General features: G+C 44.9%; 1 protein-coding gene across 1 annotated transcript in view; it reads right to left on the bottom strand.

Annotated features, from left to right (window-relative positions):
• MYO15A (myosin XVA) overlaps nucleotides 1-17132 on the bottom strand; it is a 137297-nt gene that overhangs the window by 44646 nt on the left and 75519 nt on the right. The window contains exons 25-41 of the mRNA XM_061569710.1: nucleotides 15830-15880; nucleotides 15311-15392; nucleotides 14487-14617; nucleotides 14089-14184; nucleotides 12501-12736; nucleotides 11693-11871; nucleotides 11042-11114; nucleotides 10553-10735; nucleotides 8906-9030; nucleotides 7922-8013; nucleotides 6644-6761; nucleotides 5992-6048; nucleotides 4879-4946; nucleotides 4040-4159; nucleotides 3617-3641; nucleotides 2452-2605; nucleotides 756-870 (exon numbers count right to left, since the gene is read on the bottom strand). Coding sequence (XP_061425694.1) covers nucleotides 756-870; nucleotides 2452-2605; nucleotides 3617-3641; nucleotides 4040-4159; nucleotides 4879-4946; nucleotides 5992-6048; nucleotides 6644-6761; nucleotides 7922-8013; nucleotides 8906-9030; nucleotides 10553-10735; nucleotides 11042-11114; nucleotides 11693-11871; nucleotides 12501-12736; nucleotides 14089-14184; nucleotides 14487-14617; nucleotides 15311-15392; nucleotides 15830-15880 — 1905 coding nt within the window. The remainder of the gene's footprint in view (nucleotides 1-755; nucleotides 871-2451; nucleotides 2606-3616; nucleotides 3642-4039; nucleotides 4160-4878; nucleotides 4947-5991; nucleotides 6049-6643; nucleotides 6762-7921; nucleotides 8014-8905; nucleotides 9031-10552; nucleotides 10736-11041; nucleotides 11115-11692; nucleotides 11872-12500; nucleotides 12737-14088; nucleotides 14185-14486; nucleotides 14618-15310; nucleotides 15393-15829; nucleotides 15881-17132) is intronic.

Genomic DNA, 17132 nt, shown 5'->3' with positions numbered 1-17132 from the left:
CATCCTTCATGAACCTCCTCCACAGACATTGCTGGCAACAGTCGTCATCCACTCACCCCAAGGTTCTCCTGCACCACAACAGTCCATCTCTTCTCTAGACCATACTGCCCCTTTTATCCAGCCAAACAGAAGCTGCTTGGGGATGCGGTGGCTGAGGCAGATTCCATTTCCTTCGCAACGTGTGACTGCTACTCATTCTTCCACTGCCATAAGCCTCCTTATTCGTGGGCATAGGATATCACAGATAGTGAGAATGGGACTACTATTGTCTTTCAGCTAGCTGGAACACCTTCTTTATCAGACAAGGTTTTTGTAAAGGTCTGGACCAGGTGCCTAGTGCAGTCATAGCAACCGCATGAACCACAGTCTTGAAACTTGCCCATTTACCTTCAGAATTAAATGGGGGTAGATGCAAACTCCAGCTGAAAGCGATGATCAAATTCTCACTTGCTACCTTTGCTTTTGCTACTCTAACAATAAAGGTCTTGGCCTAAAGCACTGGTAATGTTTTCCTATTATGCATATATTTATCGGTGAAACTGGCACAATATAGCACACGATGCTGCCCATACATTATTAATACTGGTAGGAACCACCTGGTTCCACCAGTCCACAGGGGATTATTATGTCCGTCCGTCCTGCATCCCAAAATGGGAGGGGTGGGGCTGGGTGGAGAGGGTGGAGAGGGGCTGGGTGGGGAGGGGAGAATACCACACACACAACTGGGGCTGCGTGCCTGTAATCAACGTCTAAACGGTGAGTGGATGTTGCTCACATGAATGTCTGGTGCTCGAGGCTTCATCTGTAGGATCGCCATGGCCTCCATATGTGGATCGGGCTTCTTCACAAACTGCCTTTCCCGTCCCTCTGCTGCTCCAGAAAAAAATGCATGCGCACACAGGTGACTTTGAATTGAACGAGTGGACATTTAGAAAGGCGAAAGAAACAATGTAGCTAACTTTCGATTTAAAGCTTTCGTGACTGCAGGGATTCATCTTCTTGGTTCTTTCGGTGAAGTCACGTAGAATGGAAATAATAAAATAATAAAAATAAAACATCATAAAATAATTCTCACGACGTTTCGGCCACAACGCAAGCAGCCGTCCTCAGGTGAAGAACAGGTCTGTCGAGAAGACAGAGTCTGAATGACACACCCCAGGCTTGGATGGAGGGGGAAGAGCGCCTTGACAAAAGCGCCTTGACAAAATAATTTGCATATCAAGAGGAGGTATTTTATTATTTATTGTATTATTTTATTATGTTTTATTTTTATTATTTAATTATTTCCATTCTACGTGACTTTACCGAAAGAACCAAGAAAATGTAGCTAACGTATTTGTGGAAAAAGTCTGTGCTCCAACCCTCCATTGTAAGCTCAAGAATATGCCTGACTGCCTGTATACAATACATATTCCCACTGTTCATTTACAGATTATTTCAGATGCAGTCAGATTTACATGCTCTGCAAATGCAAATTGTAATTGTAGAGTTTGCAGCTGAAACTAATGTTCATGCACTTCACATTTATTCCACCACTCGGGTCTAACACACTGTATAATATCATCCAAACGGTTTTCAACCACCACATCAAAGTATAAAACACTTGATAATTGTTTTTTTACCCTTTTATCTGGAAACAAAACTGACAACCTTTTTTTACAAGGAGTCATGTTTGCATTGACCACAATACTTGCGGTCAGAATGCAAACAAAAAACACAACTCTGATAATGTATGCACTGTCCTTGAAATTGATTGGTCCACACCAGAGACAGCATTTATTAGAGCCTAGTCTCACATGGTGTTGGACCAGATGACGCCAAAAGGCGCACAACTCAAAGACAATGCACCAATCAGAGTATGAGAGCTCGGGGTAAGCATTTACACCATTGGAACCTCCTTTGCCAGTAGTTGTTGCCAGATAAAATGAGTAAAAAAACAATTATCATATTTTGCTACTGGCAAAGGAGGTTCCAATGGTATAAAACACTTATTATTCTGCATCTTTCCTCACACTGTTTGACTTTGGAATTGCCTTCCATCATCTATGTTCCGAAGATGTTCCAACCTTGCTCAATTAAAACAACCTGTTATCCCATATGTTACACTTTCAAGAGTGTTGTTGTGCATTGCTGGCCTTTGGGCCTATGCTCAGCAATCAAGATATGATAAAAAAAAAACAATACGAGCAGAGAATCCTCAAGCAGAAATAAACAGCCGGACACCCTAGTTTCCTGTCATGTGCAAAATTACCCAGAAAGTAGTTGTTCTAACACCCCAGGCAGCTGCCAAGCAGCTTTTTAGCTAAGCAGGTACCTACCCAGTAAACGTGCAATGTCGGGCCAACATTGGCATGCGTTTGGAACCGTTGGCCGAGGTTCATCAAACGTTGGCCCAACGTTCCATTTTTACCGAGTAACTAGCATTGAAGGGTTCGGGTTAGGGGACCATACCGCGCGAGGCCGGACTGTGGCTCAGCGGGCGGCGCGAGCGTGGTGGCTGGCTGAGTGTGGAACTCCTTAATGATGTTGCGGATGTTTTGTGTTGGCTCGGGCCGGTAGTCGCGGCTCAGCTGCAGGGGCCGCATCCGCCCCTCCCACTCTCCGTCTGCCGCAACAAACGCACAGGAGTCCTGATATTGGTAACCATTGCATTGTGTAATGTACGGCTCTTTGTCAAGCCATCACTAGAACACATTCCTGCGGAGGGAACTGGTAGAAACGTTGGGTTGCTCGGTCAATGGCCAGGGTCAACGGCGGCGTGGTGTATTCCGCAAATATGGCCGACTGTGAGGGCGGGCACAAGCCGGCGTGAGTAGGTTAAACGTTGAGTTTTATAAGGGCACCACGGGGTGACCAGCCCCTCCCCACCCAGCCCCACCCCTCCCACCCCCCACCCAGCCCCACCCTCCCCACCCAGCCCCTCCCCACCCTCCCCTCCCCACCCAGCCCCTCCCCACCCTCCCCACCCAGCCCCTCCCCACCCTCCCCTCTCCACCCAGCCCCACCCCTCCCATTTTTGGATGCACGACGGACGGACACAATAATCCCCTGTGGGCTGGTGGAACCAGGTGGTTCCTACTAGTATAATGGTCTCTCCATGCCGTATCAGTTGTTTGATCATACTTCACCACGCTGAGCAGTGTGGGATAAAGAGGAGATCCAAGCACAGGTTTAGATATCACTTGGCACTGATGTTTGCTGCGGCCAGGAATCTAAATACTCGACACATTACTTATGAATGATTTACTAAAGTATTCACCATATAGTGTCATTGTAATCATCAATTTAAACATGCTGCTTTAGCTGTGGGTTTTACTGTGTCTCTTACTCTTTCAGATGAGATCAAAGCTACCTTAATACGTGGTTTTGAATCCTATTGGAGGTTATCTACCTGATGAAATAAAATAAATTTACACCAGCTGCTGTGAGGATAGTTTTACTCTGGGAAGATCCAAATTATACATCAGTCCATGCTGAGAAACATACATGTCATATCATGGAGAGTACCCTAAGTGTTTAATCAGTTCTCACTCACATTGTAGACACAGACACAAATGCCTTGAGGCTATGGCACAATTTATAACAAACTCTGATTTACTCTGATATGATTACATACCATCCTGATGCGGGTAGCTTGATTGCTGAAAAAAAATACCACACCATATAAGTTAATTTCTGTCCTTTCTTTTAGTTTTCACACACCTATTTGAAATTCACATCCTCTGTTTATACTACATATATGTATACTATGCAATGCAGTTACAGTACATAGCAAGCGTACTCCATGTGCTTGACATATTACCATAAATAATATGTATTTATAATCGGTTAATTGAGAATAATTGTACGTCTGTGATTTCCCCAAACAATGTAAGTGGGAAAATTCCCACCCATTAACAATAGAGCATCGTCTCTCAGATGGGCAGCACTGAGTTTCATGCAGCATCGCTGAATTCCAATTGGTAACCACTTGCACTAGTCACCTGAACCTGAGTGTCTCTCGACTAGGAGACACAAACAGCTGGCGCCCCACACTGACCTCGGCAACTCCAGCTGCTGCGTTGTTGCCATCGCCTGCTGCCGCGGGGCTGGAGGTCGCAGCATTGGGCTCGGAGCCCGGCTTGTGTTGGTACATCATTTGGAGAGCCATCTGCTGGGCCTGCGGGCGTTGGGGACATGGCGTATGTCACACAATTCTAATGCAATTGTTTTTTGTTTTTGTTGTGCGCTCATATGACCCAGTGGGCCCCGCGTCGGTGTTTAGGTCTAATAGGGTGAAACGCAACCTCAGCGAGCCTGGTAGTTACACCGTTCGTACATAATCGAGGAAAGGAGATTGATGTGGCTGAGCGGCACACGGGGCTTCCCCCTTTCCAGAGCACCAGAGGTGAAGTCAAGAGTATGCAGAGGCACAAGGAGAATTTCATCCGAGTAATGTTATTGTTTGAAGTATGCCTGATATACATAGTCATACAATGTTACAATTATATATGCCAACATATAACCATTTTCCAAATAATTTTGGGCGACAGGGTGGAGCAGTGGTAACAATTGTGCCTCATAGCAAGAAGATCCTGGGCCCGATTTCCTTTGCAGTGGTGCTCATCTTACATTTACAGCTTGCAGCCCGTGGCGAAAATTCCACATTCCTGGGGTGGGGGGTTAGTCTATCCTTTGCATAGCCATTGTTGACTTTACTACAAGGTATTTAAGTGGTAAAACATCCTGAAATTGAATACACCTCCAATCGTGCCTTTGGGTTGTGTATGGCACCTGCTTAACTACACTTCCCCGAGACAATGGCGCACACAATGAGAGGAGTGTGCCCAACGCCGCTCGCTCGGTGAAGCGCACGGCAGGTGTGTAGCGTGCACTGACCAGCAGGTAGGCTTGCTGTTGCAGTAGGGCTTGCTGTTGGGCCATTACGTCAGGAGACATCACCATGGCTGAGGGCGACAACGAAGCAATAAGCGATGCATTGTGAAAAGAATCTGAGCGCCAGCGCAGAATTTGGCCCAAAGGTCCTTACAGCTTGATGCGTCACCTACATCTCTGCACTTCATGAAGTTTCATCTGCATCATTGCTCTAGAGGAGTTGTACACCCCTAGCTGCCACTGCTATTCAGTGGCCTAAAATAAAATGTTTCGCTCCGTATGATCGCTGCAAAGTATGACCTGTGTTTGATTTACTGTGCTGATCTTAAAGGTGCATTGAAAAATGTTGATACTCCGACTGATGCTCCTGCTGTTGTGGAGTGACTCATGCAGCCAGCTATGGCTGCAGGGTTTGGAAGTACATGTTGTTTATGTCGTTTATTGTGAAAGTTCAGTCACAGTTCCTGTGATCACTGTTTCATTGATTTTATGGCTTTATTTTGGTGATTTCAAAACTTTTTTGGTTTGGCCATGTTTGTTGTAGTACAGAGTTAGAATGATGGCCTTAATCTAAGTTGTCTTGTGGTTGTTGTTGTTTGACTTGCATCCCACTGAGATTTTGCACACAGCGTTGGTGTACGGTGCTTTTTCTGCAATATTTTGCTGTCTTTTCTTGGATTTTCTGTTTGCACATAGTCACTTTAAGATGTTTTCTTGTTCATGTTTTTGTTTTTTGTTTGTTGCGGTTGCACCCGATTCAAGAGCCGAATGGCTCACAGGGCTATACCTAATAAATAAACTTTACCTTGATCTCAAGTTTCTAGATTACAATTTAAGTACTCACAGTTAATACATATCTGACTAACATCATTCAGTGTAACGTCCAATATAATGTCCAATATAATGATAATTCCACCAAGGTCTAGAATCCTTGACTCAATGTCAACAGTAAACAAGGACAGACCCTTAGTGTCAATACATCTGTAATTGCAGCCATTGATGTATGTATTATGAATGACAAACCGATCGTTTGATTCGTCGAAGGAAATGTGGGCAGCTTCAATGGCTGATGAAGTGGTGGTTGGTGAATGAATGGTTCTAATGAATGGGTCTTACCCTGTATGCCGGGTAGGGAGACCATCTCCCCTGGCATCACCTGCACTACAGAGCCAGCTGCAGGAGACATCGTCAGCACAACAACATCCATTAATTTTAGGAGACTGCTCAAGAAGAACCACGGGCACCTCCTCTCATAACCTGGCCACGTTGGGACCGTGTCACAAAACCCGAAATACTTTATAGGAAACCCAAGGGTGAGGGGCCCCATGATAATAATATTTTCAACTTGTAATGCCTTGCACAGTATTCAATCACTCTCGAGGAGAGAATAACACAGAGGCACGAACAACGACAGACAAGCAGGAATGTATTTGCATATACCTGCACGTGTACGTGTGAGCACACATGTTTGTGTGTGTGTGTGTGGCTGCACGACAAATCCAACGACCTGAGTTCAATTCCCGCTCACGGCCAACACCAGTGACGATTATCTGAACCGGTCCTGGGCCTCCCCTAGGTCGACAAATGAGTACCTGGTGCGGTGTGTAAACATCGCCACTAGGGAGACAAAGGCGGCTGGGCGTGGTGCTGGCCAACCACCCCATCGTGTGCCATGTCGGCTTTCATAGGTGCTCGCTAACACCACTTGCCGCAACAGTCTGTTAAGGCTATACGGGAGATTTTTGGCTTTGTTTGTGTCTGCACATACCGGGTGTCTGCTGGGGTGGTGGTCCCGCTGCCTGTGGGTTGGGCTGGCTGCTGGAACCTGGGCCGACCCTGCCGCCTCCCTTGAGCTGCCGGCTGAGCGCCGCCGCGCGTTCCATGTCCTGCGAGTGGCACAGGGCACGATCAGCACAGTCCCTGCCATCACCATGTCATATTACTTGTGTGCCTCCCATGCAGTACATGTCGAGGTGCCCCGTGGCAGGGGATCCGCGGTGGCAGCTGTCCCTGTGTGGCACAAGGCGGAATGCAGCATCGGCCTGCAAGTGGATAAGAGTCTGCTAGTAGGGGTCGACGCTGCCATGTGTCTTGTTTGAGAGTAATTTATCTCATTTTGACCATAACACCTCACACACGGCTTACTCTTTTCGAATAACATCGTGGGATCATTAACGTCTACTTAAAGCAGGCAACATGTGTTTATGGTTTATACACTTGCAGTATTTAACCAGGGCAGCCGCTGGGGCTTGAATCTCTAACCTCGGCAACAAGTGACAATTGCGATACCCCGAGCCATGCAATGCTGAAGCTTAATTTTAAGACCACACATTATTCAAGAGGAGCTTTTGTCTATAACTTAGGCTTAATAGCCTACACCTTGTTGTCACAACTCAGTGAATCTTTCCACAGGTACAAGCTTCTATTGTTTAAACATATGCTCCTAGAAATCCATTGTTCTAAAATCAAAAGATTGAATGGCTATATTTTTAAACAGCTAACCTCCGTCATGGATTTATTTCTTGATCTACCAGTGAGACTATCCAGTGAATGACACAGTCACGTAAATGGCAAGATGTGTCCAGGTGGCAGTACAGCACAAAGGTACAGTAAGTTACATTTTGACTTAAAACTTTCGTGACTGCAGGAATTCATATTCATTGGTTCTTTCGGTAAAGCCACGTAGATATAATTTTTTGCCCTATTTTTTCCCCCTCCACATTTAGGAACATATGTTTAGAGTATTTGGCTGCTATAAATTTCCACATAATAAGCCACTTCGTTGAGCTATCATTTGTGGCCAGGTCGCTTCTGAAATTTAGCTATATAATATTTCAGTAGGCCTTACCTGGTAAAAAAATATACTTTTCTTCAGAGTCAATAGAATATCTATAACTTGCATATGTTCTCTAAGCTATGTCTTCTTATTTCTGTTTCTCAGGATGAATCCAAATAGGCACCTGCCGATGAACTATTTGCGGAGTCAGTGGAAATCCCCTCGTCTATGTATGCTTTCATCATATATTTAGAACTTCGCACCACTTACCGCTGCGCCAAATGACAGCACGGGGTCAAAGAGGCTGTCCAGGTACTGGTCCATAGTCTTCTGGGAACGCTGGTCACTGTTTGTCTCGGATTCTGGATGGACGAAGGAATAGAAATTATGAGAGCCTGGAGTTTGACAGCCACCATCGAGCCATTGATTAATAAGTTGATCGTTTGATTTCAGAATGTGTTCTCCCCTGTATCGTGGATGTTATCAAATCCCTTGTGATGGCAAGAGTTGGCCCAGTCAGAACAACTTTCATAGGCTCAAATACCAAATGCTAAATTACAATATTTACACGTCCATAATGTGTATGAAACAACTGTCCCATCACGAATATAATGTCTCGGGTGCCCCAAGTAAAATGACAATAGCCTAAGAACAACTGTTAAATAAAGCTACATTTCCTCTGGCGAATTTTCTAAATTTGTTAAATAGGGCAAAACACCATAACACAATGACACACCCTTCAATGAATGACATCAAAGAGTTATTGTCTATTTTTCAGAAGGTAACATGCTTTGCTAATTCCCCATAATGATTAATTATAAGGCAGCTTCACCCCATCCACTCATTACGCTTCATACAAACTCAACCAGTGGCCATGTGAAGACCGTAAGGCTGCCCAGATAAATTTCCTCAGCTCCAATACCAGCGAGCGAAAAATAAACAGCTTCGCAGCGATTCGACGAATTGTGATCTGGGGTCGTGATTTAATTCAAGAAAGGCTAGTTCTTTGTTTAGTTTTTACCATCTCATTTGTGCCATCTCATCTATTAAATGTTGTCTGCTTCATTGTCCTAAATGTACTATAAGCATAATACGTGTATGTGTATAAACCGGGAATCCATCATTCTTACGAAATTTGATGCGTCTATCTTCAGCAAAATAATTGATGTTTAATTGCTTAATCGATGCATCATCACATGCCTAACCAGGCCCCATTGGCATCAGTGACCCAGTAGGAGTTGGGAGAGAGCTCACCGGGTGAGTAGGGGCGGGAAAAATATCCATCCGAGTCTGAGAGGCTGGCAGGAGGGTGTGGGGGCGCCTTGGCACGAGGTGGGAAGGGCATGTCCTCGTCGGTCTCGTAGGCACTGCCACCCGACCTGCCGCGGAAACACCACGCCACACGGTCACACGCACACACACCCATGTCCAACACAGCCTTGCTCTCACATTGTGTCACTCTGTGTCTGTTCTCTTCTATTCGTTCACCGGAACGTAACATTAACGTATAATAATATCCATGGATCGTAAACATTGTGATCTCTTGTAGTAGGTTTTTACCCTTTAAACTGGTACAAAACTGACACCTTTATACAAGGCATCATGTTTGCAATAACCGCAACACAAGCAGTCAAAATGCAAAGAAAAAGAAACAACTCTGATAATGGTAATGATATGCACTGTCCTTGAAGTTGATTGGTCCACACCCGAGACAGCTTTCCTTAGAGCCTAGTCTCCATTGGTGTTGGACCAGATGACGCCAAAAGGCGTACAACTGCTTGTGTTGCGGTTATTGCAAACATGATGCCTTGTATAAAGGTGTCAGTTTTGTTCCAGTTTAAGGGGTAAAAACCTACTACTATATTTTGCCACTGGTAAAGGAGGTCTCATGGTGTAACTGTGATCTCTCCTTTAATGTTCAATTCCAAGCATGCATAATCCAATCAGTCAATCCTAATGAGTGGATTCACTCAAGCTCATTGCTGAATGAGCATCATGGCAGCTGCAGGGAATCATAGAGCCTCTATAGAAGTCGACTCGTCTCGATTTTGTAATACTTTCGACGTAAACTTTTACTCTTCCGTGGTTTGGTAATCATTAATTATCATGGTAATTATCGAACATCTACTCTTAGTTTGTCTTTTACTGTACGAATTATAAAGTATATTGTTATAGAGGATATTATATGATTATTGTGGACGATAATTGTGTTTTTTACAATCTATTATTATTCATATGAAATCAGATATAAACTGTGCCAGAACAGATTGACTGACCCATTCTGATCGATTCCAAGAAATCGTGAATCATATTGCTTGATTCAGAATCAAATTTTCAAATACAATCCGGGCCACATGATCGTGAAAAATAAAACATGAACTGCAGACCCTTGAAAAGGCACTATTGGTTATTGTTCTTGGTTCAAATTCAAGTTAATTTATTAGGTATAGCCCTGTGAGCCATTCGGCTCTTGAATCGGGTGCAACTGCAACAAACAAAAAACAAAAACATGAACAAAAAAACATCTTAAAGTGACTATGTGCAAACATAAAATCCAAGAAAAGACAGTAAAATATTGCAGAAAAGCACCGTACACCAACACTGTGCAAAAATCCTAGTGGGATGCAAATCAAACAACAACAACCACAAGACAACTTAGATTAAGGCCATCAGTCTAACGCTGTACTACAACAAACAAACATGGCCAAACCAAAAAACTTTTCGAAAATCACCAAAATAAAGCCATAAAAGCAATGAAACAGTGCTCATAAGAACTAAGGCTGGCAATGCTGTGGCAATTGAAGGCCAGAAACCTGTGTGCCCATAGAAGATGAGTGACACTCTGGGGTCCACGGTGGGAGGGGGGGGGAAGATGGGGGAGGGGGGGGGATTGGCTCGTACGAGTCCTTGCCGTGACCGCTGTTGTGCTGGGGTGGCAGGAAGCTGCACGTCTGTGTTGGGAAGGAGGGCGGCAGCTCCAGGTGAGAGACGAGGTCGAGCACGTGCTCGTGACCCGGCAGCTCGTTCGTACGTGCACCCTGCTGCAGGCTCACCGACCAACCCCGGCAGCTCTCGCTCGCACCCCTAAAACATTCGCGCAAGCAATTAAGAACGTTGGATGTTTGGACTCGCGGCTTTTGGCGAATCATCAAACAAAGACGGTTACTGCCTCGCGCGCTTTCAGATGCGCTTCTCTGGAGTGATGCACTCTCAAAATTTTAAACAAAAAGTTATCCCTTTAGAACTGCATTTCGTGTTTAGTTTCTTGTCCTTCCCCTGCACCTCCGATTAACACAGTTGGCTCCGTAAGATGTGAAAGAGGTTCAACATACATACATATAGACATACACATGGATGAGGACCTCCCAATGCCACAACGTGGAGACGCACCTGCGCTGCAGGATGGAGGCTCCGAGCTGCTCCCCGGTCGTCCACGACTCCACAGGGCACAGCAGCGTCTCACCTGAGGGAGGACAGGGAGGGAAGAGGTTCCCAGGAGGAGATGGAAGATATTTTATTGTTTATAATTGCTTACACCTGTCAGGGTAAAACACCTGAGATGTTATTATACTATATTCTTGGTTCTTTCGGTAAAGTCACGTAGAAGGAAAATAATAAAATAATTAAAATAAAACATAATAAGATAAAATTATCATGACGTTTCGGCCACAACGCAAGCAGCCGTCCTCAGGTGAAGAACAGGGCAGTGATCTGTTATTATACTCCTGACTGAGCATTGGCAATAATCGAGGTGGTCAGGTGTTTTCAGTCCGTGCAGGAAACATGGAGGTTTAGCAGTGAGTGAGGAATTCTGTAGGTGACAGGAGGTATAAGAGTGGGGATACTGTAGTTTAAGTTTATTTTATTTGTTACACAGATGATCCCTCTTCTTCGTTCTTTCGGTAAAGTCACGCAGAATGGAAACAATAAAATAAAAAAAATAAAAAAATAAAAAATAATTCTCACGTTTCAGGGAGAATCTGTAGATCACTGCAGGTAGCAAAATGAGTGAGGATGCTGTAGATCACTGGAGATGTGTACCGTTGTAGCAGGCAACCTCGAGGGCCATGGCGGCGTGGTTCTTCGCGGCCACCCACTCGAGCAGGCAGGGCGGGAAGGTGCGTGATGCTCCGGGCTCCACGGAGTTCGCGGACATTCCCTGCAGCAACTTGTGCTGGCACGTGGCGCGATATCCGTTATACGCGTGGTCCGACACGTACCTACACAAATAAAGATCCCCCGCGTGACCTCCATCCATTCACCACTCACACTATCACGCAATCACACGCTCAGACGCACGCACTCTGATGTGCAGTTACATTCTTACACAAAGACAAAGAACCCCAGGATAGCCTGCGTAGGCTGTTGGGGAAAGTGTTGTTAACAAGCCACCTATGAAGGGCATCGCTGCACATGACAGGGTGTTGTGGCCAACACCACACTCGACGACCTTCGTCTTCCCGGTGCCGATAATTACAAGCTGCATCAGGTACTTATTTTGGGCTGAATCGACCTCGGGGAGGCCCAGGACCGCTTAATAAATTCCACCAAATCTCAATCTACTCATAGATCAATTGCTCGAGTTGAATTGGAGGGAGGTTAGAGGGGACCAGTTTTGATATCACTTACCACTCATGTTTACAGTGCCTGGGAATTTTACCCAGATTTGCCAGGAACACCACCGCTATGTATGTATGTATGTTGAGCTTCTTTTTCACCATACATAGCCAACCGTGATGATCGGGGGTACAGGATTTAAGCATCGTGTCCAAAATGTACATTTATCAATACAGATTTTACACACCTGTTAGCAGCTGCACACAGAGACAATTGCACGCGTGCAACTCACTTGAGCAGGTATTTCTCAAGTCGGGGCGAGGGCGAGAAGGAGCTGAGGCAGGCGGCCATGAGTAGCCACCCTTGCTCCTCCTCCCTGGGTTGCTCGTTGTGCCACGTCTGATTGGCCAATTGGCACAACAGCTCGTCCCGCAGACGCACGCACGCCAGGCCCCTCTGCACCACGTAGCAGCCGAAGAGGAACTCGTGCAGGGAGTCCAGGTCAGAGCTGCCCATGGACCTCATCACCTGAGCGAGGAGGAAAAACACGCGCAGAAGAGCGGAAGTGCCGCACGTCTCTAAGACAATGTTTGTGCAACCCAGGGACACACTCATCAGAATACAGCCTTCAGAGTCCTCTTCTCTGGAAGTAATGACATGGACACTGCCGTGTAAGATCATCGCGGTCGTGCTGCGTGTTGTTCCGAGTGTCGTTCGGCATGATGTCTGACGTTTCACTCCCAGCACGGAACAACTTAAAAACCCATTGGAGGGCAATAACACGACTACATCTTAGCTGAATTTTAAAAGTGTGTTATTTGTATACTGTTTGAAGGGCACAAGGGTAATTAACTGTCACCCCACGTTCAAGGCAGTTATCGACATTTATAATTCATATAGCGCACACACACCTGTGCGACAGGTCTTGAGACGCTGAAGGGCTTTAGCTTTCAAACCCCACCCATTGGTAACAGACAAATCCAAAACACACCTCACAATAACATAGAATACATAAGATTAAAGTATTTTACTCAAGAAAGCAGTACCACAAGATTAGCTTTCATAAATAATGGAAAATTAAGTCATTCAGTAAGCCAGTTTAATCTGGTAACAATATACGCTGTACTGAGCAATGAAAGTTGTCAGTCCATCCATCTGATGCATCTTCTTTTCATCAATCTATTTAGGGATGGACACACGGGTTGCACGCTCTATAATCTTCAAGTGAAGGAAGTTTGAGGTGGAGGGTATGGTAGACATGTAGAAGATATCACCATAAATAAAGTGCTAATATAGTCAAATACCATCTACCAATAAAATCTATGTCATCCACTAAAATGACAGGAGATTAATCCGACAGCACTGTAAAATCTTCTTGGTTCTTTCGGTAAAGTCACGTAGAATGAAAATAATAAAATAATAAAAATATAACATAATAACATAATTCTCACGACGTTTCGGCCACAACGCAAGCAGCCGTCCTCAGGTGGAGAACAGGTCTGTCGAGGAGACAGAGTCTGAATGACAAGCCCCAGGCTTGGAGCGACTATTTAAGCTGGGATGGAGGGGGCGAAGAGTGCCTTGACAAAATAATTTGCATATCAAGAGGAATTTAGCATATTTATGGGAAATGCAGATATGCGATTAGTACTACTTGTGAAATGCGTCGTGAGAATTATTTTATTATGTTTTATTTGTATTATTTTATTATTTCCATTCTACGTGACTTTACCAAGAAGATGAATCCCTGCAGTCACGAAAGCTTTAAATCGAAAGCACTGTAAAAGTGTTGTTTGTATGTTGAACTACGTAGTCCACCATGGTAATCGTCTCTATTCAGCAAATGGCCTGCTGGCACCATCCGGGACGTGAACTCTCACCAGCTTGAGGAGCTCCACAGCCTCGGATCTCAGGTCCTCCTCCAGCAGGGTGATGGGTGAGCGCGGGGACGACGTCAGCACGCCGAACTGCTGATCCTGACGAACGGCATCGCGGCCAAGTTCATTGATTCAATATAAAAAAATATCACACGGGCATCTTGGATTCAAAGCCAGAACGCAAGTCACCCTTGAAAAAGAGCAAATGTTTACTGTGTATCAATAGGTTTATTTAATCTCCTGATTAAATACGAGGGGTGGTGAGTCAGCGTCTGACAACGGGCATTAACCCCGTCAGCCGCGTTGTCGGCTCTTCCCGGGAAGGTGCCTGGAGGGACGTGAGCTGCATGAACACATGAACTGTTTATCAGAGCAGGTTCGCGTCGCAAAGCTGCCCTTGCCTTGAAGTGAATCCTGGCGAACTTGGAGAAGGGGAAGTTGTTGACGTCGAGCGGAAGAGTGGGCTGCAGGGTCTGGCTGATGGGCGGCTGGCAGGTGATGACCACGTGGCCATCGTGCACGTGATGCAATTCTGGAGGGTGCGCACGCACGCAATCACGCACACAAATGCTATTTCACCGTATAAAGTGTCTAAACACGAGAGAGACAAAGACTCGCAGACTGTTGGATTTGCTGTTACTTTGTGAGCGCCTATTAAGACCTATTCAGATAGGCAATGGCAAACAGAATGGTGGTCTGGGCAGCATTGTGCCTCATCGCATTACTTTTTCCAGCGCTAAAGCTGACAATAAAACACCTGATATCAATTGTAGGCTTAAGTCTACCCACATCAAATTGACTCCAGTTTGCATGGTCAGGAATCAAACCTGGATCACTGGGGTTTTAGAAAAGACAAAGATCTCCCGTAGGTTCTAGATTTGAAGCTTTCGTGACTGCAAGGATTCATACTCTTAGTTTTTTCGGTAAAGTCACGTAGGTAAAAAAATAAAATTAAAATTAATAAAAATAAAATTATAAAAACAGACTGTATCCCTCGAGCTGTTAGTGAGCACCAATGAAGGCCAGCACAGTTCACGGGGAGGTAGGTTGCCAACACCACACCCGGCCGCCTTTGTCTCCCTCGTGGTGATGTTACATACCACACCAGGTACTCTACAAAGCAAGCCACAATCTTGTTGCATTTTGTTACTGAGCCACTCGCCATGTGCTCGTATGGTTTGCACAATGGGCTGAGTAAAAAACGGGGCCCTTTGACACAACTCACCGCGACTGGCCTGCAGAATGGCCGCAAGCTCGGCTGGTATCTCCAGTTGAGACACATTCACACCCTCTCTCCTGGGCCCTGCCTGAAGCGGATATCAGGAATTATCAGCCAGGTTATCACAAACCGCACAAACACATAACCACAGTAAGGGCAATTATGGTTTAGCACGTACATGTTCGCAGTAACTCGTAATCCAAATGGCGTTTTCCAGGTTAGGTCACGAGTTGAGCATTTTTTTTCTCAAGCTTTTGCCACAAACTACTTCATATACCTTTTGGAGTTGAAGTGAAAACTCACACACATTTAGTGAATGTGCAACACAAAATTGTTATGAAATGGTCATTTTTAAAATTTTGTCTCAGCATCTTTATTGTTCACTATGCAACAGTTTGGCCAAGACACTGCATGGTGATGAACAGGTAAAAGTTGATGATCTGTTACAAATTGGGTTCGCAATTTGTAAGAGATGAGAAACACTGAATGATTCTCTGACCGATATCTTGTTAATGTGGAACCCACCTTCCAAGATTTACCCTCCATCTCTGCACGTCTCCGATCGTCGTCCCTTGCCTGTAGAGGACAAAATGAAAAAAGAATGAGTTACTGAGATTAAGCAACATTTTATGAAAAACAAATGTTTAAAACACGTGTATATTACTGTACATTGTTCCAGTAAATATTAGGGCACCATTTCATGTCGTGTTTTTACAGGAATTTCGACGACCAAGGTTAGGACCAGGTTCACAGGCTTAATAACATAGTGTGGCTCCCACAATGAAATCTACAACCTCACTGACTAAAAGAAAGTAACAAATAATAATAACATGGGTAATAGTTCTAAGTTTTTCACAAGTTCTCTGGTATTCAGAGCACTACGTTTTTCCCATGTAGTGGCTGTTTCCCAATATGGAGATAAGCTGTTTCGAGCTGGCCACGTGGCTGACAGACCAGAGCAAAGTGATAGCAACCGCTGAGGTCCATGGTTCAAATCCAGGGAGCAGTGAGTGCTTAAATCGGGTCCTCAAGGGTATAGAGTTCATGGTTTCAGCTTGGTCATCAATCAATGTAGAACATCAAAAAAAGTCACATTCAATCCGACGATTAAAATGCCAGCTTGACTGTCATGCATCAAAACCTCACTCATATGCGCGGTTGGCGACGTACAGTGCGAAAGAAGTTCAACATCCATACGGAGCGAGAAGTGTTGCCGTCGACAGAGTGTGGACCAGAGGTCACTTGAAGGTGTCTCGGTAATTCTGTATCCACTACCGTGGGTCGTTGTCCAACACAAAGGGTTGCACACTACTTTGCGAGAGATCCAAATGGTAATCGAGATAAAATTGGGGAAAATTTGCTGAAGTGAAAAAAATGTGGAATTCCCACCACTGCTTCGGGGTATTCAATGAGATGGATAGATATTGTTCTATGCTTGTGTGAACAGGGACATTTGTTTGTGCACTGAATTTCAACATTTTTGTATTACCACTGGGTAAGAGCACAACTAAAGTCAATGATGGTAATGTATTCTTATTATTACTATAGTTTATTTATTTTTTACCCAGGAAAGCCTCACTGAGTTTCAAGACTTTTCAGGAGGGTTCTGCCAAGTTTTCACAGTTGAGGGCGGTGAGTCTAATCTCAATGGAGTAATGTGTAGGTCTTTTTACAACACTTGGATGTTTTGCCAATGCCAATTCCATTTCATTGTTCTTTTTTAAGCTACGGGAGGAAACCAGAGAAAATGGAGGAGACCTGTGCCAAACAAGAAAATGGACAAACTCCACAAAGAAATGCACCCAAGTTGGGAATCAAACCTAACCCT

The sequence above is a fragment of the Lethenteron reissneri genome, chromosome 44 (assembly GCF_015708825.2).
Source record: "Lethenteron reissneri isolate LAM-NWPU_2019-01 chromosome 44, ASM1570882v1, whole genome shotgun sequence".
NCBI classification, from domain to species: Eukaryota; Metazoa; Chordata; class Hyperoartia; order Petromyzontiformes; family Petromyzontidae; genus Lethenteron; species Lethenteron reissneri.
Note: the sequence above shows the minus strand (reverse complement) of the source record. Positions and strands in the feature narration are given on the sequence as shown.